At 39.8% G+C, this 25,199-nt stretch overlaps 2 protein-coding genes across 6 annotated transcripts in view; both read left to right on the plus strand.

Annotated features, from left to right (window-relative positions):
- Nucleotides 1-5,509: 5,509 nt before the first annotated feature.
- park7 (parkinson protein 7) lies at nucleotides 5,510-11,613 on the plus strand. The gene is made up of 6 exons (XM_026346868.1): nucleotides 5,510-5,695; nucleotides 6,220-6,321; nucleotides 6,845-6,904; nucleotides 9,121-9,190; nucleotides 10,729-10,815; nucleotides 11,202-11,613. The coding sequence occupies exons 1-6, from the start codon at nucleotides 5,606-5,608 to the stop codon at nucleotides 11,360-11,362; spliced, it is 570 nt and encodes a 189-aa protein (XP_026202653.1). The 5' UTR covers nucleotides 5,510-5,605; the 3' UTR covers nucleotides 11,363-11,613.
- A 350-nt stretch (nucleotides 11,614-11,963) lies between these two features.
- kcnab2a (potassium voltage-gated channel, shaker-related subfamily, beta member 2 a) overlaps nucleotides 11,964-25,199 on the plus strand; it is a 69,850-nt gene continuing 56,614 nt past the window's right edge. For 2 of the 5 annotated variants that reach the window (XM_026347300.1, XM_026347306.1), the window contains exon 1: nucleotides 11,964-12,044. The gene's annotated coding sequence lies outside the window, so the exon portion shown is untranslated. Of the gene's footprint in view, nucleotides 12,055-12,225; nucleotides 12,266-19,290; nucleotides 19,348-25,199 lie in introns of those variants that run through there. The other 3 variants (XM_026347301.1, XM_026347304.1, XM_026347302.1) reach the window with 3 other exon arrangements.

Below are 25,199 nucleotides of genomic sequence, written 5' to 3' on the forward strand. Positions count from 1 at the left end.
GCGCTTATATAGAAAGTAAGGGATTAAGTAAGTGGAATCCAGTTAATTTCAGAGTTAGGATAGTGTAGAGAATACTGAGCAGGGACTGGTAAACTGTGTTAATCTACAAAGGCTTATGCAGGTAAAAATAGACTACACCTGCATGCCTTTTTGCCTCCATAATGCTTTGCAGAGGGAGACTATTGAGCATCCATTTCCATTACCAAGGAATGGCAAACGGATATTTTACCATCGGTTTTCTGAGGGGCTTCGGTACTGTACATTGTTCACAAAATGAAGCATACTGCTGCCATTAATTCGAAGACTTGAGCAAGAAAAAAAAACTGAAGAGAATTTGAATTTTTTGCCAAATTTGTTGCACCGTGAATTACGCTGAGCTGCAAATAAATAAAGTAATAACACTGTAACAGCAGAAGTTTCTTTTTATTCCAAAATTCATGGAAACTGTGTTGTTCTGTTATTTTGTGAGAAGGGTTACGTTAAACTGTGTAAATAATATGTTTGTTTAATACTGGTTTCCCATTGTGTATGCACTGTTACAGGGAAAGCCCTTTTCTTGTTCTGCCACTGTGACATACTGAAACCATTCAGAACTCAGGGTTTCCCCCATAATCGAGTGTGAATGAACATGTAAACTTAGCCAAGTATTAACAGAACTCGGCCTTTCTTCCACATGCAGCAGTTCATGCTGCTGTGTGAGTCCTGGTTGGCGTGACAGAGGTAAAAGGCAAACAGCCTGAGGAGTGAAGAGGACCCAAAACAGACAGGCGGGAACAGACTATACTGTCGGGCAAAGTGCTGCAGCTGAAAAGGGAGAAAGGAGCATTAATAGCCACCATATGTCTGCATATTCTGGGGTCTCCAGCGTAAATTTCATTACCCAATGCACAAAATGGACCATCTAAAAGACGTGTGTAACGTGGCCTGAGACAGCTACCGTGTGAAAAGTGGGCCGTTATGTGTGAGAGCCACGGCCTGATCTGTCACGCTGGGGTTTTTAAGAAAAAACGAGGGTAGCAGCTGTTTGGTTCACCTGTCCTGTCCTGTACACGGCTCTCCATCAAACCAGAGGCTACTGTCCTCGCAGGCCTGCACCCACAGGCATGTTCCTCCACAGTAATCTCAGATGTAACACTACTCCCTAATGTGACAACATTTACAAGACCACAGCCCCTCTGTTTATCACACTTGTACAATTATATGGTGTTCCATTTGTATGAGTGCGCTGGTTATAGTCACAGAGATGTCCACATACAAAAGGTACGGCCTTCAGCCTGTTTGTGTTTTGTATCAGACCGTGTTTCCTCCACTATTTCGTATGTGGGGTAAATCAATAGAAAGTCACTGTACTACCCATGTAGTTGACAAACTGGTCACTATGTAGGCTAAGCTACATGATTTAGGGTTTACTGATGGTAATATCCAAACGTCTACTAGTCAAAGAGTTGTAACTTTTTGTCTGAGAAAGTCTTGAGTGAAAAATATGCACAGCACGAATATGTGATTGAATTAAATTTAACTGTTTGCACATATGTTCCCTTGTTTAAGGGGCAAAGTTACTACAGCACTGCTTAAGCCGTGGATTATCTGTCTGCGTCCTCTGCCTCTTTAGCATCAACACGAATTCACCCACTCAGAGTCTATCACACATCCACAGAGCTCCCCGAGTGAGCGCGGACCTCAGGGAAACCCAGGCAGGGGGGGACCTCAACAGAACTGAACGAAGCTGAGCAGGGTTGTGGTTGAGCCCATGGGTATGGCCCTCTCGCTCTCTGGCAACCACTTTGTTAGGCACACAACACTAATCCTCCTTGTGTCTTTATTGCCCTCTGTGTGGAGGAGCGAGCCGGGGCTGGGGCTGGGGCTAGGGGGGGGGGGAAGCACCGCTGCAGGGCCAGTATCATCAGCATTCCTGTTTGAAGATAGGCCACGCTGTACAGCACTAAGGCATCTAATAGACACAAGCTGAGAGCAAAACAGACTGATACTCACTGAGACACAGAGGCAGAATAAAGAAAAAGGAGAGTCACTTTTGCCCCCTCCGTAACATAGCAGGGGGGCATAATTTGAGGATAGGCAGATTACTTCAACCAGAAATGACTGTGAGGCAATTCTGGTTTATGTTGTTACACATACTCAATAATCTAAACAACACATTAATGTGCTGCCTTAATTTGTAATTCTGCCTCTGTGGTTGAAAACAATTTGTCATGCGTTGGATTTGTAGGAATCTCATTTTGGATAAAGCATTTAACACAAATTGTTTAATGAATGTTGGGACATACATCCAAACGTATCTTTGTTCGGTTCGTCTGTTTTGTTTGCAGTGTATTCTGTACATGTGAGAACTTGTGGTGGTGACTTGACAAAGAGCACAGCTGATTGTCTGTGTGGTAGCCTTTCAAACTCGATTTTTGTAGCATTTTCTTTTTTATTATTTACAGAGGTTATTGTTAAAAAACACTCCCACACGGCTGGACTTGCTTTTGAACTAACCTACACCAATTTGAACTCACTCAGCTGGCGCCATCTTGTGTCGGTATGGTACCGCTTGCTGCCGACACAGGTGCATAAAATTCAATGTCACCTTTTCTCCCAGATCTCCCCACTGTCCCTCAGCTGTCAACCGAGTGCTTGGCAGCATAAGGTAATAGCATCAAGATGCAATCAAGATTATATGCTTGTCACTCACTCCGAGCACTCAGTGGCTTACAATGTGTGAAACAGACACGAGATAAAGCCTTTGCACAGATGGGAAGATAACATGCTCCTAAATATTCATCAGTTTTCTGACTATAACAATGCAAGTCCTGAATGCTGCCATTAGATCACCAGGAACCGGTGAGGAAACGGTCGGACAAAATGAGTTTAAATGTAGAAACGAAGAATAAACAGAAAGAAAAACATCTGAAAATTTTAATCTCTCCCCGTAGAAGCAAATTTTCTGTAACCACTTTGAATTTTGTGGCACTCTTCCTTCCTGGTGATCTGAAACAAGGTTTGCAGCCGTGTATCTCTACCGAACAGAGCCCCTGCTTGTAAGCTACATCCTTATTAGCAGTTTTTTCTCCATGTTTACACCGTTTCATATTCTTTGCTATAGTAACAGGATTACTTTGTGACAAATGGTAATTTGTGGAATTCCCTCATTTCAGTTTGAGGATTTTCTTTTTCCTCTGTCCCTGTCTTATATTAAAAAAAATGTTTCTGTGTTCTCGTCTCCCCGGAGGTTTGATTCCAGAAGCCCTTCAGGTTTTCGAGGAGACCTCTGCGAAGCGCTAGATAAAGCAGAGCAAGGCCTGGTGATGCAGGCAAGCGAGAGCACAGGAGAAATAATAATATGCAAAGGAATCCACTGATGAGCACACTTTGACTTCACAGACCGATCTCTTTACAGGCCAATGATTATTTACAGCCATGCCACACGTATATATACCAGTTTCCAACTCTTTAGTTTTTTTATTATGTTAGTAAAAGACCAAAACAAAATCATTGTTTCAAACCATTACTTCCTCTCAAAGATATAAAACTGTATGAACCTATATGAATATTGGAAGTTCCTACAAATACTATTCACTGTAGTTTTCAGCAAACACAGCTTTAACAGAAGTAAATGGTGCATTTGTTTGTAACCATTGTATGTGTAGGAAATGTTTACGGCATGAGGTTGTAGGAATATTTTGAAATTAGCTTCAGTGCCTACAGTATGTTGATCATAAAGAAGGAAACTGTGTAACAACCATGTGTTTTAACATTGTATAATGACCAGTGCAATGATAATTTTATTCATCTATTCTTAGTTAGACACTTTGTTTTGTCATTCTTACTGTGTCATGAGTTAAAATATTTCTTCAGTTTGATTCTGCACTTTAAGATTAGCTATTAAAAGGAATTAGTAAACGTACACAAGTGAATTAATGTATGGAAATTAGCTCGAGTGCAACTGTGGGTCTGGTTCAGTTGATCCCCAGCTGCATATGTTGGTAATCACCGCTGCCTCTTGGATTCACTCACAGGCACGCAATAAACATCCTGCTGCCAGCACCCCCTACGCTTTTGTCTAATCTGCCATTTCACTGGGCTCTAGTTTGCAGCACAAATATAAAAGTGAATCTCAGCTGCAGAATGGGTGCCTGCACACTAAAGCCCCAGACAAGTCTGGGATTTACACTGGAATATGATTCCCTAACTATCTTAAGAGTTTGGTGCAGAAGTTCTCAGACAAATCTTGAAGAACTTGGCAATGTTGGCGACCCACTGCCCAGAGTCTTTATCAAAACCTCATTCATTAACTTAATGAATTAAGCTGTAATCATGCAGATGATAACTTTTCGATTAAGCCACAGAGTTGAAGGATTTCTTTAACACCTGTCTCCTCAAAGTCAACGTTACATGTTTTTTTTTTTTTTTTTTTTTTTTGTTTGAATACAAGACTGTGGTCAACATTAGAGTTGAATTTTGACTTCTTACTCAAGTTTTCGTTCATATCCTTGCCTGAAACTTTGGTTAATGCTACCACCTACTGGAATAAATCATGTACTGCCTGTGACCATAATAGTCACTACACACTGTGCCTGTCTACAGCTACGCTGTCCCTGACTGGCTGGAAATATCTGGTGGTTCACCATCGTTCACATTGCAGGCAGGCTAAATGCAAATATATGCATATTTAATAGTATTAAATGTTTTTCATTATTATGTTTATCTCTTAGCTATGTTACATCTCTTTGGTGGGTTCGCAGTTGTTGCTCAATCTGGGAGCAGTATTTGTACCTTCAAAGATATTAGAGTACCTGTAGCAGATGTTCCCAGTCTGAGAGTCAGTATGTTGCTAACTGTTCACAAAGTCACAAACAAAAGCACTTGAATAAGACCTGGTTTTCTTTTAAGGGTTCAGTTCAGTCAGGCTAAAATAGTGACCATTCAATTATCTACAAATGATCATTTTGATTAAAAGAGATTAAAATAAGATGTCTTGTGTTGTGCAGCTACTGTACAGATTGCAAAGTGTAACTATTGCTGTTGACTAATTATTTAAGTGTTTTTTTTTTTCTGTAGACAAAATGAATCTGTATTTTTCTTTTTCGCTTTAGTGTGTCTTTAGTTCATATCTAATCCATGGACCATTTAGTCCTTACTCTTTCTTAAATCATCCTCTTCTCCTTTCGGCTGTTCCCTTTCAGAGGTCACCACATTGAATTATCTGCCTCCATCTCACCCTGTCCTCTACATCCTCTTGTCTCACACCAACTGACTTCATGTCCTCTCTCACTACATCCATAAATCTCCTCTTTGGTCTTACACCTCCTGCCTGGCAGCTCCAACCTCAGCATCTGTTTACCAATATGTTCACAGTCTCTCCTCTGAACATGTCCAAACCACCTCAATCTGGCCTCTCTGACTTTAAATAAGGGGACATATGATGAGTGTGATGCTACTTCAGGACACGGAGCACCATCTTTGAAAGGGGGATAAAGGGGCGCGATTTGGCAACCCTGCTCCTGTCAAAATCACATTGCGGAGCTCGCTAGTCCTGCTGCAGGCTGCACACTGAAGTTAACGATAGTGTCTTTGGTCCTGGTAGAAGCACAACTGCAAGACAACGATGGCAGGAAAGAGAGCGTTAATAATCCTGGCGAAAGGTGCAGAGGAAATGGAAACTGTTATTCCTGCGGATATCATGCGTAGAGCTGGGGTTTGTAACTAATGTTTATGTTAGCAGTTAGCTACATTTAGGTATTGATGGCACAGAGCGTCACAACTTAGCCAGCTAGCTTGGATTAAAATGATTCATTTATTTAATTTAGCTAAATAACACTTTAATGATTTGATGTTTTTGCTCTCAGCACATTATGTCACTGTGAAAATTATGGAAACCTGCACTGTGCAATGACTTTAGCGTCATATTTAACGAGCTAACCTTAACATAACTTAACATGCTAACTTTGTCCAGTATGAACATTAAGCTAGTTACGACTTCAGTGTTTAGAGTTTTGTTAGACTGTAATTTTATGTGTAGCTCAATGTCGACGCACTCGCAGCCTTTAAAGTGACTTCTGCAGACAGAGGCCAAGTTAAATGTCAAAGTCCAAGCTCAGTTCAAGTCTACGCCATTTCATAGCCTTCAAAATAAAAGTCCCCATTAGTCAAGTACAGACAGGATGCCATGTCGCGCTTGTTATAATGCTGCTTTTTTATATCTACCACCCGAACTTGTAGATCTCAGTGACAATCGCAGGATTGACAGGCAAAGAGCCAGTCGAGTGCAGCAGAAAAGTCGTCGTGTGTCCTGATGTTAGTCTGGAGGAGGCCAGCAAACAGGTTGGGCTCAGCTTCTGCAAGTGTTTGCAAAAGACTGGACACCACTATTTGGTTGATTTTGTGGCAAAACAAACTTTCTAATACAACCTGTGCACCTAACAGACATTAAAATTAGCCTTCTTAAAATGTCAGTGCATTGTTGCTCTTTACATCATAGAGTTCAACAGTAGGAACACTGAAAATCTGTGGGTAGTGCATAAACATGTTGAGCATGAAAGTTAAGAACTTGCACTGATGGGATGTCAATAAAGCATAGATGAAACTCACTAAATCTAAAACAGAAACATTTTAGCTGGCTTCTACAAAGCTTTAATATCTGCAAAGGGGGGTTCGTAAGTACTAACTTAGCAGAGGGGATCAAGTGTCTATATACTGTATAGAAATGCATTTTATGTCTGTTTGTTACAGGGGTTGTATTTTATTTACGTTTACTTTTTCTTGGCTTTATCAGCCAGATAGTGATGGCTGAAGTTATACAGTGTCAAATCATGTCAATATGCATTTATTATGGTCTGTATTACAGGGTCCTTATGATGTGGTGGTCCTGCCTGGAGGGATGCCAGGAGCCCAGAGTCTGGCAGAGGTGAGAAATACTCAGACATCATTCATCGTTCAAATGTATCAGTCTCTTCACGTTTCAGTCTGCAAAGCTTCCAGTCATATGAACTACCTCAGACAGTTGTTCTGCCACAGTGCCCCCTTTTGAAAGCAAAAAAATGTTAATTGTGTAAATAATTAGAGCAGCAACAATTACAGTAGATAACAGATTAGCAAATTGACACAAAAAATAGAAACTTTTTTTGATAATCAGATTTCTGTTGTTTTTTACACAAACATGATAAAAACTACCTGGTTTCAGTTTCCTAAAATTGTAGATTTGCAGGTTTTGTTTGTAGCAAATGAAAATAAACCAGATATCTTTAGATGTACTAACTGAAACTGAAAATAAGAAAATTAGGAATTAGATAAATTAATGAATGGATAAAATTTGGATTTAGAATTATTAGATTATTATTTAGAATTATATAAATAAATATTATTAATAGCCTGTATGCATACATGTAATGCTAAAGTAAACGTCCTACTTTAACAAGTGTCCCACTCATCCAGAATATTTTACTTGCAGAAAAGCGCTAATAGATGAAGTTTATGTTGATGTAACTTTAATCTTTTCCTTACAGTGTGAGAATCCTTTTAAATACAAAGAACAGCACTTTAAAAAGACTGTACAGACTATGATGGTCTTAAAGGAGAATTGCCAAAAACTGCCACACTTTACTTAAAACCACCCTGAAAAATATGACACAACCAAAAGTACAAACGTTTCTGTTCATGTAGAATCAAACACAAAAGTGTTTTTAGGACCTGTAACTGGCTGTTTTGCAGTATGGATAACTCTTGCTAACTTAAAGGATAGCCTAACCAGCATGGTATTGTTAATGTGACATTCAAACTTAAATAACATATGTGCATGTTTCACTGGTCTGTTGTTCCCATTCTTCAGTGCCTCCCCTACAGTTTGAGAACTACTGGATTGACAAATTCCTGTGGGAGTTCTAGCAAACATTGAATGTCATTATAGACCATAAGGAAGCCCCAGATATTCTGTGTTCAAAGAAAACGAAAGATAATAAATCAAGGTGTGTGGCAGTCCCAGCACAATTTCTTGTGTACTCAAGGTGCAGTGGGCGTGCTCGGTCTAATATTAGTATGTTCAATTTGTACAGTACAGCATGGATAGCAACAATATAGTAGTTGTATGAGTTCAGTTGTTTTCGTAAACAGAGCTCTGTAGCGCCTGTCAGAGAGAAGAAAGCCGCAAGAGGTTGTGTCCAGGGTGAGAGAAAGATGGTGATTTTCTTTGCCCGTTTCCTGGCTGTAGGTGTGTACAGGTTTAGGAGAGTGGGCAGAGGTGCACCGGTGATTTCTTTTTATGTTGTTTTCTGCAGGTTTTGGTGTCTGTTTTTTGTATTGTTTGGTGGATGCTCCAAACCAGGCTGTGATGGAAATACAGCCTAGATGACAACTTCTGCTATGGTTAAACTTCCTCAACATCCTCTGGTGAGCCTTATTGAGGATGTAGTCAATGTTATTCTGCCTCCTCAAGTCTTGAGGAAGTGGGAACAAAAAGACTGGTGAATATGGTGAGGGTAGGCAATGTGAGGGGGCTCCTCCTGAAATCTATTGTTATCTCCACAGTCTTGTGCATGCTCAGCTCCAAGTTGTTTTGACTACACCACAGTGCCAGTTGTTCAACCTCCTGTTGGTATGTAGACTCTTTGTCTACTTGGTTGAGGGCACCAATGGTTGTGTCAGCCATAGATTTCAGGAGCTTGACAGTTGAATCACTGTAGGTGCAGTGCAGAGGAGAGGAACTTGAAAGCCATATAATAATGTTCATTATTTGTTTATTATTAAGTCTACCAGAAACCTGGGGGTGGTCCTTGAAGATCAACTGAGCTTTACCAACCACATCGCCTCTATCTCAAGGACAAGCAGATTTGCTCTTTTCAACTAGAATCAATCAAATCAATCAGAAAAGTCAGACCCTACCTTTCGGACTGTACAACCCAACTCATTGTGCAGGCTGTGGTCATATCTCGGCTTGACTACTGCAAAAGTAATTTTTTAACTAAGATCGGATTCTTTATCTCTGTTTGTCTGACGGGTGAAATTAGCAAATGTCGATCATGTTTATTTTATTGTGTCCTAATGATTATAGCATTGTCAGAATACACACACACATGCTATCACATGATCTGCAGATGGCTCACGATGAATCTTGTTGCTCTCTTGCAGTCTCCTGCTGTGAAGGAAGTGCTGAAGGATCAAGATGGCAGAAAAGGCCTGATTGCAGCCATCTGTGCAGGTACAATTTGTGAAAACAAGTCTTAATAATTCAGGACCAACCTCTAATTACGATGCCTTTCTATGAGTTAAAGTTTAAACATGACATGACCTCAATTCTGAAAATCATGTTTTTGCTTTTAAACAAATCCGTGTAAATTACCCAACCTACACATTACAATTTACTCTCATGCATGCTTTGCAAAATAGCATCTTCAAAAGTAATTTAGCATTAAATACTGCTCACACTGATTTTCCATAATAAGTCAAACCAGTTTCACAATTTACTTATATAAATTAATAATCTATCTTCTTTGCTACAATGTGACCCACACACATTCTTAACTTGAAACAGCACTAAAGGTGTGATATTCTAATTTTAAACATACCAAGCTAATATTGTGCCAGTAAATGGGATTTGGATTTGCCTGCACCTGGAATTAAAGGTCTTGGACAGAGAAAAGGTGCTGTTTTTATATGCACATGACAGGGAATTCAAGGGATTTTCTGGTATTTTAGTATCTGAATGTGCCCAGAACAGTTTATCACACACCTTAACTGCATTTTGAAAAGTAAATGCTGTTAACAAACAACATGCACCGTTCATTTACGGTGAAATGAACAGGCCAGGGTTTGATTCATAACTGTCATTTTATATGACAGTCTCCATATGCTGAGAAAGGACACTGGAAGGACATTGTGAATAAGGACAGGGGACCAATGTAGCAAAGTGGATTGAAGGATGTCCTAGAAAATGACTGCAAACCTCATAGGAATATACAGTTTAATGAAGTTGCCAGCAATAGAGCTAGTAGCATTACTTATTAATCTGTCCTAACATGGAAATTGTTATCTTAATGTGAAAAAGACAAACATATATACATCATTTTTTTGAAATCTTCCGTGGAGAGAAAGATTGTGATCTCTCCATTTCTGCCTTGCTGTCTGCCTCTGGAGCCTCTCCTAGACTGGCGTCCTTTGGGTGGGGACTAGCTGTAACAGGAGAAGCTTGGCTTTAACCGGCAGTCTGCCATTCTGCCAGGGGAAAGTGTAATCTTTAGACTGCATGGGAAGGCAGCCAAGGAGCATAATCAATAACTTTCTATTTATTAACAGTTTTTGGATGAGCTCACTGCAGTGCTAGGACGTTGCCAAAGTTAATGCAGCAGCAGTCAGTGTCTTTAGCCTCTCCTTTTTTCTCTGTTTTCAGTGTGGTGCAAAGTGTTTGGAGAGAGGCTGAAACTGTATACCTTATGCGTTTATGCTTAGAAACAATGGCACGGGACACCTTTAGGACATAGTGCTGTCATCAGATATTTTGTACCAATGTACTTTATAGCACTAACTGCAATCCCTAATGTCAAATGCACAATTTTTGGCATTTTGACAGTGTGAGGTTAAAAGAGGTGATTTGAGGACACAGTATTTAACTCTGTTTGATTTGACTGTAACTTATTTTTAAGATGACACAAGCAAGCACAAGCAAGAGAACATGTTCCAAGTGTTACTTTACAAGGGGAAGCTGTTAAATGAACCTAAACACCTTTGCCCTTCTTGCAGGTCCCACTGCTCTCCTGGCACATGGCATCGGCTACGGCAGTACGGTCACTACGCATCCTGCCATGAAGGAGAAGATGATGGCAGGAGGTAAAAAAAAAAAAAAAAAAGCAAACAAAACTACTCAATATATAATAAAAGAGTGGAAAATGTGTTTACATGTACAGCTAGTGGCTTTAACATGAGCTGGCAAATCTCAGAACAGAGGGGAATTGTAATTACTTGTAGAGGGCAGCAGGTGGTGCTGTACTAGCTCTTTCTTGCCTATAGACAATTATGTCAGAATGCAGCAGAGGAGAACACACCACTCAGAGGTGAGAGCAGATGCAGGAATTTGTCAGAACATACTAGAACTGGGTCAGTTTAAACTGTGATAGATTATCTGCGATTTAATACAGGCTGGTTTCTTTCTGCCTGCAACTTGAAGCTCTCATATTGTGAGTATCTTTATGGTATTGCTTTTTGTCTTTTTTTAGACCACTATAAATATTCAGAGGCTCGAGTACAGAAGGATGGACATTACATCACCAGCCGTGGGCCAGGAACCAGCTTCGAGTTCGCCCTGACGATTGTAGAGGAACTTATGGGGGCTGAGGTGGCAGCTCAAGTCAAGGCTCCACTTATTATGAAAGACTGAGTCCATCTATGTTCATTTACGCCCTGCAAGCAGCACAACCCGCTACACAACTCTGGCACGACGGAGACGGCTAATCCAATGTTGCTCACACACAGTCAAAGTCACTAATGACGAATCCTCCTCCCCAAGGGACATAAAGATGTTTGTGTTCTGACAGGTTGTCTTCCCTTGTCTTTCCTAGTTGGCACTGAAAGTGACCTTTACATAATAAAAGAGAAAGTCACTGTGCAGGCTTCTGAAATAAGATGAAACCCACTTGTTTCACTGTAGTTTTTCATAAATTGCTTGCTCAACATTTTGACAGCTGTCACTGCTTCACTTAAACAGCCATTAAAAGATGATTGTGGCACATGTTTTGCTCTCGGTGTGCTGTGTACTCACAGTGGAGGTCACTGTGCTCCACATACCTGCAGTGGCTGTTGACTCCTAAATTTAGGAAACGTCATGTCACGTATTGTCACAGCGCTACTTGGAACGCGGGAAGCCGAATCACAGGAAACTGTCAGGCGTTCTGACCAATGGGAGGCCCGGTGCCCGGCTGCGGTTGTGTTCTAACCGACCAATCGCAGCGCCCTTGCACGCAGCAGGGCGGGGCTTAGGTGCGGCGCGTGGTAGTTGTGTCAGGGTAACAAACCCCGGAGGGTCTTCACGGGGAGAAGAAGGAGACGGATTCAGCCCAAAGGTAAGCGGCTGTAAGTGTGGTCCACACTTTTATCACCGGTTATCTTCTCAAATTGGTTCACCGGCGCTCCCATATGTTCACATCTGCTTAGAATGTGAAGCAGTTTACGCCGCGTTAATCACGGTAACTAGCTAGTAACGGAGCCGTAGTCGACACGACAGCGTAACGGTCACAAACACGGCGGCAACACAGACAAGTGGGAACGACACAGCGTTGAAGCGGTGGGTGTTTGTAACTAGCACTAAATCTACATTATCCGTCATTAGCCTGCTAATTGTGCTGAGTGATGAGCCGCTAACTCGCTGCAATACAAGCCATAATGGATTGATAATCGGCGTCTCGCATTGACTGGGGGCAGAGTAGCATTAGCCTGAGGTAATGTTGATTTACATGTTCGCAAATCTGTGCCCCGTCTGGACGGTGGCACACACGGGCATGACAAGTGAAATCAGAGGGACACCGTATGTTAACATGAAGAGATCGTTCTGCAGATGTGACCTGACATATAGACGTCAGTTGCAGAAGATCTCCGTCCACAGCAGCAGCAGCAGCAGCAACCGCAGTCAGTGCTGTGTTGCTGCATATAGTCTGTAACATTAGCTAATAACGTTACAGTGCGGCAGAGCCAGGTTATTCCCCCATCAGTCCGAGAGATCACCGAGAAAACTGTCACACATGCAGCTGGCAATATATTAGCCTGATGATGTTTAGAGAACGTCTTGTGATCATGACTGTTAATGTCATAATGTTGAGATTGTCCTTTTGATCTGGATAACAGTGGTCATATTAGGATGACTTCTCTTCATAACGGCGTGTACAGGTGTCTTATTGATTTAGTAAAGTACCTGAGCAGAGTAGTGTCTGCCTGCAGCATTTTGCAACATGAGCTGGCATCACCATAGATATGTCTTATGCACAACAGGCATGTCAAGATTATGCTCATCTTTCTTACTTTCTAAAGAGGAAGAGGCAGAGGTGTTATCTAAACTGCTTTCATTTTACATACACAGGAAATACAAAGCAGTTTGTTTCTGGTAGGCTGCATATTCCGTTGCTGGGAAGCCGACTCATTCTTAGCAAAACATGCAGAACCACACCAAGTCAGGGGTCATGCAAATGTAGGAGGCCAACGCAAGTGTTTTTTTTTTTATCCACCATTACAACAAGCAAACAAAAGTGAGCCTAAAACAGACTCTGAGGCTCTGTTCTCATTACATTGCATCAACAGAGCATTGTTTACTGTTAAAATCACATCAAATCTAAATCTAAATCATCAAAGCCAGGAGTGTGCACCTGTGTATGACTATTACTTCTGGGCAAACTGCAAAAAGGTCCAGGCCAGTTGTTGTTTCCGTGACAGTCTTCAGCATTTTAGATGAGTCTGTGCCTGTCATGTTGAGGCAGCATCACTGCATTTTGTGCCTGAGCTAATATGTTGTATTTCTGTATTTCAAAATAAAGAACTAATCTTTGCCACTCCCAGGGAGACACACATCAACGCTTTAGTCAGGTCTTGATGACGGTTGTCTCACACAGTCTTACTAATGTTATGTTTTTCAGTCAGATATTTCTGGAACGTTAACATTTTGCGCTGTTGCACATAGCATGTTAGAATTATTCTGCTTGAGCAGCTGTACAGTAAAGAGCTTGAGGCTTGACTCCCTATTTCTGGATGGGGCAGGAGAGGGAGGGGTGGGGTGAGGAGGGGGAGGCTGAAGTCACTGTGACTGAGTCATTGGTTTAGCTAATGATGCAATTAGAGTGGTGCACTTTGCATCTCCTGATTAGATCCCCCACTTGGCTTGGCCTGGAGACAATGAAGCCTGAATTTGTTCGCCTGAGTTGTTTCAACCAATACATTCTGGGAGGTAGTAGATGATTTGACAGCAATTGAGACTTAATCAAACATCAGCAATTTTTCTCATCAGCTACGAGTGAATAGATTTATAATTTTTACCATTTTTGGCACATAGAATATATATTATAGCTCTTGGTGATTGAACTGGAAAACTATATGTCAGTTATTTCTAGAGTTGACTTTAGAATAAATATACATTATTTGACAATTTAGGCCTTCAAAAAATTAACCAGTGAGCATAAAGATTTTTTTTAGCAGCCCCTTTTTACCCCTGTTAGATGCTCTGGGGCACTTTGTTTGCCAGAAAAATGGTTTGGAATAATTGCTTTCATGGCATCTACGTACAAAGTACCAACTTAATTTGTGTTAGTTTATTTTTAGGAGAGGATATGACAAGGTAATTGCATAGACACTAGACTTTTATCTAGAACATTTCAAAATGCAAAGGTTAATGAGAAACGTTGAACTCAGCTGTCCAGAGTTACACTTATCACTCAGTTATTAGGTGGTCTGTACTGCTCATGTAATTAGTGTTTCCATAAACAAAATAGGGATTTAGGGCTGTGCAGAGATAAGATACTATTCTTAATACATTTTATGTCTTGGTAGGTAATGGCCTTATACTTGTCCTGTATGTGGACTGACTGATGAAAGGTTTGGAGTATTTTCCAGTATATGCTAGCTGCTGTCTAGATTTTATTTTGTTTGCCCATAGGTCAGCTATTCTGTAGGATAAATGGTTTTGTTTCCTGTACAGTATGTTAGTAAAGGCGAGCAAATACTGTAGATGCAGTGCAGATGCTGTGTAGTCCTGTGGTGAACTGCTTGTTTTCCTGTAGCATCATCATGTATACACCATGTTGTCAAGAAAAACAGATTGACTGGGGAACCACAAATATTTCTTTATGTAGCTTATGTAGCCAATATTTGCTTCTTTGTTGTGCAGCAGATTTGCTCTCCATTCTGGTGGGACTATTTCAGGAAAGTCTTATAGCACTAAACTCAGATTATTTAGAAGATTTTTTTATTAGCCCATATAGATTATATTTCTATCAGGAATTATACAAGATTATATTTCTATGAAATAATCTCTATGCTCTGTGGACTCCAATCTCTTTCAAATGTCTAAATTGAGATCTTGGACTAGTTTAGTTTAGTTTTTCCCTTTCATGTCTTTTATCTGACCGTGTATGAACTTTGAGTCCAAACCTACTGTGCAGCAGCTTCCTCATCCTCTTTTGTTGTCAGTCAGAGGCATCAGCCAGTATTGCATATTTACATTAATTTACAATGGCAGGATCTGATTGAGGATCATTTGGATTTCTGTGTTCTACAAGAAGTAACAGACTTATTCCTCAGACCCTGTAATTTAGTTTACTTAATGTCTATCATTTGCTCTGTTCTGTGTGTGGTAATCCCAGTGAGACTACACAGAAACTGCAGGACTAAAAGCTTAATGGCCTTCTCCTTAGAAATACCCCGAGGACCTCAATATAGGGCTGACAGGATAAAAACTGCATTAAGTGTTGTATGTGGAAAGAGATAACAGTATGCAAGCAACATCTGTTCACTTCTGTAATTTTTCTATTTGTTGAGTTAAACATTGTGCTAACTTCATCCATACATATATAAAATAATTCCTGTAAGTTTATCTATTAATGTGAAATCTCTATATATCAGTGAATTATTTTAATTTTATTAATTGTTGTTTAAAATGATCTTACCAGTCTTAAGAAGAATATCATAATTATTCCTATTGCATCACACTGATTTGGTATACAGATGATTCAACACACTGATTTGGTATACAGATTATTCACTTGGTAATTTAAGTACATACTATAGTGTATATTTGTACATATGTAGTAAATGAAAAGTGCAGATGCTATTCCTGTAATATTTACATAACCATTTTTTCCTTGTACTGTGGGGGCCAGTATTTTACAGGGGTGTCTAATGATAAATTCAACAACATATCAGAATTACTAAAAGTGTTACAATGTCTATGTGAGAGATTGCAGATACTTGAAAAAGTAGTGTTGCAATAAATTATGAGAGGATCTAATAGTTGTATGAGTAACAGTCATTTTTAGAGGTCTGTATCATTGTTAACCAGACTACACTGGTGAACTGGAGCGGGCAAAATGCGCTGGTGTCGACCAGACATGCCAAAGTTAAAGAAGTGAAAAATATCAGTTTTTGTATATTGTTAAAAATGTAATTATTGGATGTTATGCACTCGTGCCAGTCACACATCAGTCAAAGGGTGCAGAGTTGTACCTAAACTCTACTACATGCAGGTCTTGTGTTTCTATAAGAACTCACCAGTAACCCACTGCTCTGCAGCTCTTCCTCTCTACCTAAATTAACTACAGCTGTTCTACATTAAAATAAATAGACAATCTAAAACCTTCTTCACAATGTAACAGTTAAGTTGACGTCAGTGTGCATTTCATCAATTGAATTGGTGACTTCCATTAATATAACTAGTGTACCTAGAGTACAGTGAATTACAGTTGAGCAGATTGGCTTTCTAAACCACCAATCACACTGAACAGGTATAAGTGAAACGTAGAGAAAGGAAGGATAGCAAAATGGCTATGTTTCGGGTAGTGTTAATGGATGTCTGTGGACCGTGACATTTGTAAGTTCACATTTTATTCACACACAACTCAAAAACTCTTATGAAGGTGTAGTTATAATTTGGGTGATGGTGAAGATCTCTTGTTGTGGCTCCATCTGTGGTTCTCAGTGTCATGACTGGAGAGAGACAAGTTGTGGAGTGGTCTGCAAGCAGAGGTTGGTGATGCCATGACTGGGCTTGAGCTCGGAGAGATAAGCCAGGAACAGTGGTGCGCAACAGTGAAGCGGTTGCTGTCCCCTCAGGCTCAGGGCAACACACAAAAATGTATACACACGGTGAGGTTAATCGATTAATACAAATCTAAAGAAAGCAGATCTGAGTACCACACTGACATAACATAGAAAATACAACGGTCGAGCACATCAATACTACAATAATATATCTTGGAAGTGGATATGCCTAGAAATCAGAATTATTATTATTTATGTATTTTTCTCAGAATATATGCTGTGTACCACTTTTTTTAGTTCCTTCAGAAAAGCCCTAATTTATCCGAACACTGATAATAACCTACTGCTAAATATTTCTTTGGTCCAAGCTAGCCAGAAACACATGATGGGAGTTGGGCATTGTTCCACTTAAAAGGCGTCATCTCTGAGCCCAAGTACCTGCTCCGCCACCTGTTCAGTTACCAGTTGCCCAGAGTAATCTGCACTGAAAAACCAGTTTGATCAAATCTGAAATTTCCTGCACCCATAGTTTCAGTCTCCCAATGTCACTAGGGGCAGCTTTGGTTTATAGTAACAGGAATGAGAGAAAATAATAAGTCACATTCAAACTTATTAACATTTCTCTCTGTGCCTCCCACCCTCTGTGTCTTGCACTCACTTTGTTTATGTAATGGTTTAAAAGAGGAATCAGATAGCTGGTTTCATAAAAGTGGGTTAAACATCAATAACATTAAGGTAAATTTCCATCCTTGCTTTTTCAGAGCAGTGGTTTCATAGCACATTGATTTGAGCTAGCATTACCTGAGAACACTAACAGCAAGGTGGGTTCAGTTTCACAGTACCATATAACTTTCTTTGAATTGCTGAATTGATAATCAGTCAAGGTGATATAAAATCAGTAACTGTCTCTTCATAATGGATGTGCACAGTTGTGAACAGATCAGGACTTGATAGGGATTTTAGGGCTTGCTTAAAGAAACTTAAATGTACAGGGTGTGGGGGAGATGCCATCCTGTGCATACTTATGTTACCTTCTGGCATAAAAGGACAGGATTTATGGGTGTTGTTTTTCAGTGTTGCCTTGCATCTCCTCTATGATCTATGACCAGTTTTCTGAGCCTTGTTCAGTTGCTCTGCGGTATGAACTATGAGCTACACTGCTTGTCCAGAAAAAGTCGGCACCTGGATTTCACATACTGAATGACCAGGTTTTTCCATCAATGGATTTTTTTCTTTCCTTGACAGTACAGGCATCTTCCAACAATGACAATGCCAGGATTCAACAGGCTCAAATTCTGATAGTGGTTCCGGAAGTATGAATCATCAGTCCAGACCTTAACCCTATTGAGAATCTTTGGGATGTGCTGAAAAAGTCTTTACATTTGTCACTTTTTTCTACTTTCAACTGTTATTAGAACACATGCTGATCTATTGGACACTGCAACAGTGCACAACAGAACGTCAGGAGTGAGATCAGGGGAAAATACCGTCAGAAAATGTTAACGGAAACTTAAACAAAAGGGTAACCAAAGAAAACATCCAGAAGAACACAGCCCAAGATTGGTGGAAAGAAGGGGCAGAGAAATTCAGTAGTGTGGAGACATTCTGGCTAATTAAAGTCCCACTGAGAAGCAGATTGGCATGTAATGTGAAATGTGTCAAAAGCATGTTCCCACAAAGACAGGTAATACAACTACCACTGCTTTTACCATCTGGAACAGTACCAGTACAATTTTTTTCCCCATACTGCCCAAGTGTAGGCTATCGATGAGACTGCGGACATTTGTTTTTTTCTTTTATTAGCCAGTAGGAATGCAAACATCGGCAGATGCCGATTAATTAAAAATGCCAAATATTGACCCGATTAATCAGTCGAAGACAAGTCTGATCCCTTAATTAATACAAGATCTTGAGAAATTAATGCAACTCTTAACGGAAATGTGGTGACACTGCATAAGCTTATTGAAATGACGCCATGGAGAATGTGCGCTGTAATCAAGGAAAAAAAAAACGTGAGTACTTTGTTTTTGTTTATTTCTTTTTTTGGCCATGTAGTGTAGCTTCAATGGGAAACATGTGAAGAAGAAGTATGTTGTCATTGAATTTAAAATGAATGCACACACTTTTTGCTTGCTTTGCTCTGGCCCACCCTTCTCTTTCACCATTTACGGTTCTCTCTGAATCACTGAATGCATGCTTACTCGAATGCTGACAGTGCAAACGGAGGTGTGTGTGTCTGCGTGTGTGCGCGCGCGCGTGCGTGTGTGTGTGTGTGTGCGTAGATAGAGGGAGGGGCATTTCCTTTTATGCATTGGCTCTGCTGAGTGACTCTCCAAGCTCACACATTTCTATGTCTCTCCGTCTGTCTTTTTCTTTCTTTATTTCTAAGCCTGTGTTCCGATCCCCGTTCTATCTGTCTTGTGTCACTTTTCTTTTGTATTTCTATTTAGCTCATGTCAGACACATATGCTCATCCCACTCAGGCACATCCTTGGACACGCAGGATCTCACATTCTTCTTTTCCTTGTTTTTCTGCTCAATCTCTTGGATTTTGGTGCTGCTCCTCCATCATAGCTACTGCATTTACTGCCTGGTTTTGCTCACTGCGTCAGGAACCAGCAGCAGACTGAGGTGGGTGTTGTAAGAGCATCATCGCTAGGTCTGAGGATACATGTCTTTATCATCTCTCTCTCTCTCTGCATTTCTTTTTACTTTGATCTGTCAGTGAGAGTCGAGATGATCATTCCTGCCTGTTCCTCCAGCAAATGCAATACTATCTGTATGCAGCAGCATTTAACATTGTCACACACTATGCTAGTGAGATAGCATATCTACCTCTCCAGATCTCTCTGAATGTCTCAGAGCTGTCAATACAGTTGAGAGTGCTGCTGTTGCTGCCACTACTGCATTGTAAACTGTCTTTGCATGCATTATTATTATATCAGAATGTATCTTACTCTTTTTTTTATCTGTCACTACTCCATTACTCTCCTCTGTCTGAATGTCATGTTTTATGCATGCTGTCCTTTCAAATTCTTGCCAGAGACTCTGCCATGCTTTAGGATTTATAAAGAACCTTAAAATAGTCAGGGTGAAAGACATGGGTGCAGGCAAAAATACACATACATACACATGTGCATTAACGGAGGAGGTTCTATTCTGTTTCACCTTACCTGCTCTGCTGCTGGTGCAGTTCCATCTGTTACATTTGCCACAGCCAACAACACCCTGAAGAGAGGTTTTGACTGTTCTCACTGTGTTGTGATGTGTGTTGCTGAGAGGTTGTGACAGTCATCTGTGCCTGGCCGAATGTGTTACCATGTCATTCAAATTGGTGTTTGTGCGTGGGTGTTCATGTTAAAGTGTGTGTGTGTGTGTGTGTGTGTGTGTGTGTGCATGCGCACGTGTGTGCATTTTTGTATATAGTCTGTGTGCTTGTCTAACCAATGGGCTCTGGTCCAAGAAGAAAGCACAGGAGAGGCAGGTTGCAGGGGTTCAGTTTGGTGCAGTAAGCTGTTGAATGCTCTGTAAAAAGTCAGATTCATGTGCTGGTGTGCGCTTTCACTCGACTGCTGCAGCTTTATCACAGAAAAGGGCACCTTTTTCTAAAATGCCTGCGTAACTCTACATTGCTGCTGCTAACACCTATCCATAATTTGTATTTTCATCTGATAAGCTTATGATGTGACAGATGTTACTGTGACAATGCTAGAGCAATAAGGTTTCTCGTTATCTTCTATTTGTTATCCTGCACTGCAAAAGCACTGACAAGCCCAACAAACAACACAACCAAGAATACTTCACATAAAATCCCCTCAAACAAATGATACAGTATGTGACACAGAAAAAGCAAGACAATGACAACTGGAAAGGCTGAATATTCAGAAATGTTCTGCTTTGGTTACATATGATCCCTATATATGTTATGCCAGAAGTGAAGGAGATTGATTATGCTGGAGTTTTAAAGTCACCCTCAGACTCATAGATTTAGCATACATACTAGCTAATAAATATATGTATGAATATATGATGGTAAACTAATCAGGGGAGAGTTAGACAAAGCTTACATGTTAGTAAGGAACATGGGCTTAGCAAGCATAAAAAGTTACTTTATGCATTTGACATTTCTCACAGCCCTATTGCTAGTGGAGGTCCTGACTCTCTACAGTTTCTGCAGCTTGTTGTGCTAGATTATCCACTGGGGGTGTTTCCTTAACTGAGCTCAGTAATCATTCTGCAGTTGAGATTTAGCAGCCTGTCTACCTTCATTAGCCCTGTTTTGGAACTCCCACGGGGCATCATACACACACACATACATGCAATAGAACGCTAGCTGTAGCTTTTGAATCTATTTTTGTGTAAGACGATAGAAGATTCTGGATTCTAGTCTCAATAACAACTGAACTGTGACAAAAGTTTCATGTCTGGCGTGAACATTTGATCATCTACCAAAGTTAGAACTGCTCTGTTCTCCGCTTTTCTATTTTGAATCAAAATGTGCTAATACTTTTTGGCTGATGCTGCTTGACCACTGTCAGTCAATCTAATAAACCACACCCTCAGAGGTATGCTACATAACTGCAACATCCCTGGTCTAGTTGTAGGTCTTTTGTTACATGTCATACCCCCTCTCTCCTCAAGGGTAATGTCTGCCTCTTTATTGTAACAATATCAAATAAAGCCTTAAAATACCAAAATAATTTGAGTGTTTTTCAACAAGTGTTAACAAGTCAACAGGTATTTGTCCTTCACTTTTAATCCCCTTTGTTTAGTCAAGAAGATGTAATTATGTGGAGGAAAACTTAAGAAACCAAGTTATTTAGTTGGCAACTATTTTTGCTTCCTATAAAGACAAATTTGGCAAATAGTTGTAGCTTATCCATGTCTAAATGAATCCATTGGTGTTCCATGCTGTATGTGATTATTAATTATGACTGGCCTATTAAGATTGGCCAGTCAACACTAACATAGGCTAATAGATAGATATTGTTGGATACGGGGCTTTAGCCTTTCATGAAACATCAATTCTGCTCTATTTAAATAATGAGTTGATTATCAAAATGCAGCTATGACTGTGATGTCATTAATTGTCCTGCTCTAAGTGTTTCAGATAAGACAGACAGCTGTAGCTTAGTTCCAGTTGTGGTGGATCACCCTAATGTGATTAGTGGGGAAGATGGACTCCAGAGCTTGTCAGATGGTCATTCCCATGAGATGTAGTATTCTATCAGCAGAGACTGACTTTCCGTGAGGGTGAAGTTTTTACTTTCCTAGTATTGTGATTTTTGTTGCTTTTGACTGGGTATCTCCATCCAACCATTAGCAGCCAGTCCTGAACACTTTCTATATCATGGCAGGTATTGTGTGTCTGTTGTGGACGTTAATAAATCAAGGTAATGGAGAAAATAGCTTGAAAAGAAATTACCATACATGTTGCTTAATGTGTTGGTTGTTTTCTTTGTGCAGTGGCACGTATAGTCCTACAGCATGAAAAAATGTACTGATAACGAAAAGTGTCACCTATTGTTTAGGCATTCAGTCATGTAGTTGTATTCACATTATATATATTCTTGGCATTTAGGCAATAGACATGCTGAATGTATTTGAAAATAATTATTTACTACTCACCCCAATTAGCTCAACGTGACAAAGATTTAAAGAATGTAGAATGTGGAATATTTTGGCAAATATAAAAACTGGTGTGTCAATTACTAATTCATCAATTACAATTATTTAACTATTTTAAGTTTAGCCATATCATCCATCCTACTTTGGCACCAGTGTTAAGCAGTGTGTATCATATCACATATCCTTGTTGAGTGTCGATATTTAGTATACGATGTAGGACTTTCATGGAGACTTTTTTTTCCTCTCATTAATTTTTTTTTATTCAGTAAACACCACAAAGTAAACAAGTATTTCATTTTCTCTCAGTCTCAGTCTCGGTAGATACCAAACTAAAATGAAGCGTCACTCATTGGACATATGTTACAGTTGGTATATTTGGTCAATGGTCCTGAATAGCACTGCACACATTTTCACACATACACAAGTTCCATTTAGACCATACAGGTCACAGTCAAATACAAGAGGTCTGTTACATTTGTTTTCCCCCTCAGATGAACCCTGAATCTCATGCACATTGAGTATGATCATCTAGATTTAAGATGGTTTGTTAATTTGTTTCATGTTAATTATTTTTTATTAACTTTTGCATAATGTGTGTCAGGCATGATTTGTGAGTGTGGATGTGATTGACAAAAGACCAAACAACATTAAAAATGATACACTATAACATGTGGACCATCAATTTGAATTACAACAACAATATTACAGGTGTGAACAATGATTAAGCACTGAGTGCTGTGATTAATTATTTCTGACACGTCATGCTGGTTACGGTGGTTGACTTATTAGGTTTATGTCTCTATTTGCTGGAAATACTTGAGAAAGCTTCAGACTAAAGCCTAAGCACTGTGTTTTCTTTTTTGTACTGTGTGTGATCATTTGCTGGGCTTCATTAGTAAAACTCCAGCACTGTATTGCCTGCTTAGCATACAAATCACTAACTTGCACAAAATGTGCTAACTGTTTATTTTAGGCTAACATGATGCACCTTAGGCGAACTCACGTTTGTTTAGCTGAGTGTGATGTGGACACATTGGTATTGCATATGTGCTCAGTGTCTCGTGTCTTTGGAACATTAGGGGAAGTGTTAAGAGAGCAGATGCCTTGCATGGTGTTACTGCCTGTATGTATGTACATCCTCGCTCAGACCCAGGCTATGTCTGTTCTGCTCCGGGGTCCTCCAGTTGTCCTGTGTGCATGTTGGCTAGGCCAGCTGATGACTAAAAAAAGGCTATAGCCCATCTCCACGAGGTTGCCCCAAAAGAATTTGGCTAACCTTCATAAAGGGATTACATAAGTGGACACAGATCTTAAGTAACAAGATAAAGCACACATTAGCAAAGTTGCATTATTGATATAAACAAATTGTGAAAACAATTTAATGAATTCGCATCCCTCTGTTAGGGGTTTGTCAGTCCTAATGTTTGTCTGTGGTGCAGTGAGAGTAGAGGGCTGGCTGACCTGGCACATAGCTCACAGACAAAGAAGTGAGAGAGGATGAAAAGAGATTGATGAAAAGAGAAATGCAGAGGGAACAAGCACAAGCAGATGAGAAAATGAAAATCTGCCAATAGGCATATTTACCCATTTGTTAGTACTGGTCTAATGTACTCATTATAAGTTAGCCTGCAAGATCAGCACAGATCATGTAGATGATTTTCATTCCATTATCTGCAGATAAAATTAAGGGTGTGGTGATAATGTAAAGTTATTATTTGTCATCTTTTGTCTAACTCATCATACTATGAAGAACTCTACTTTTACAAGGTCTTATTAACTTTATCAGCTTACATCAGAAGTAAAACAATACAGAATTTATTTTAATAAGAATACACATTATATGACATATTCTAGGTATATTTTATGAGATAAAAAAAAAAAGAGTCATTTAATTTTGTGTGTCAATGGGTGTCACATGACGTATGATGCATTTACGTTTCTTTCATCTGAGAGCGAGAACAGGGTGAGGATTTCGTACCTAAAAAGGGAGCTACTTCAATAGTTTTCCCTGGGTAGATTTCCTGCCTGTCCAAAAAGAGTCACCACCTGGATTTAACTAAGCAAATGGGTAAGAGCCTCACATTGAATAATTACTGCATGGATAATTATGTTTCAACTGGCAACACGTTATTTAACCCTAACTGATAGAGTAAATAGCTTCTCATTTCTTAAACAACAATGTCAGAAGACATCCTGTGGTTGTGGAAAATATGTTAATCTGTTTCAGAAGGGTCAAATTATTAGCATGAATCAAGCAAAGAAAACGTCTAAGAAGATTGCTGAAACTACTGAGACTGAGTTAGGAACTGTCCAACACATAATTATAACTGGAAGGATTTGATTAATCTTTGATCTATGATTTTGCTTGGCGATCACTTCAGCGTTAGGTGAAATCAAATTCTAGGAAAACAGCAGAACCCACAGCTATGTTTAAATAGTGAAAGGGAGTATAAAAATAGGACTCTAGAGCAATGGAAAAAGGTAATATAGTCTGATAAGTCCAGACTTACCCTGTTCCAGAGGGATGGGCACATCAGGTTAAGAAGAAAGTGATGCACCCATTATGCCTAGTGCCTACCGTACAAGCCTGTGGGGGCAGTGCTATGATCTGGGGTTGCTGCAGTTGGTCAGGTCTAGGTTCAACAATGTCATGTGTCCAAAAAATGAGGTCAGTGGCTACCTGAATATACTGAATGACCAGGTTATTCCATCAATGGATTTTTTCTTCCCTGAAATAATTCGGGAATAATTGTTGTCATTGCAGAAGCTTATCAAAATGATGCCACTGCGAATGTGTGATGAAATCAAAGCTAAAGGTGGTCCAAATGATTATTACTGTGTCTTTTTTTTTTTTT

Source organism: Anabas testudineus, chromosome 5 (assembly GCF_900324465.2).
Source record: "Anabas testudineus chromosome 5, fAnaTes1.2, whole genome shotgun sequence".
Lineage (NCBI taxonomy): Eukaryota > Metazoa > Chordata > Actinopteri > Anabantiformes > Anabantidae > Anabas > Anabas testudineus.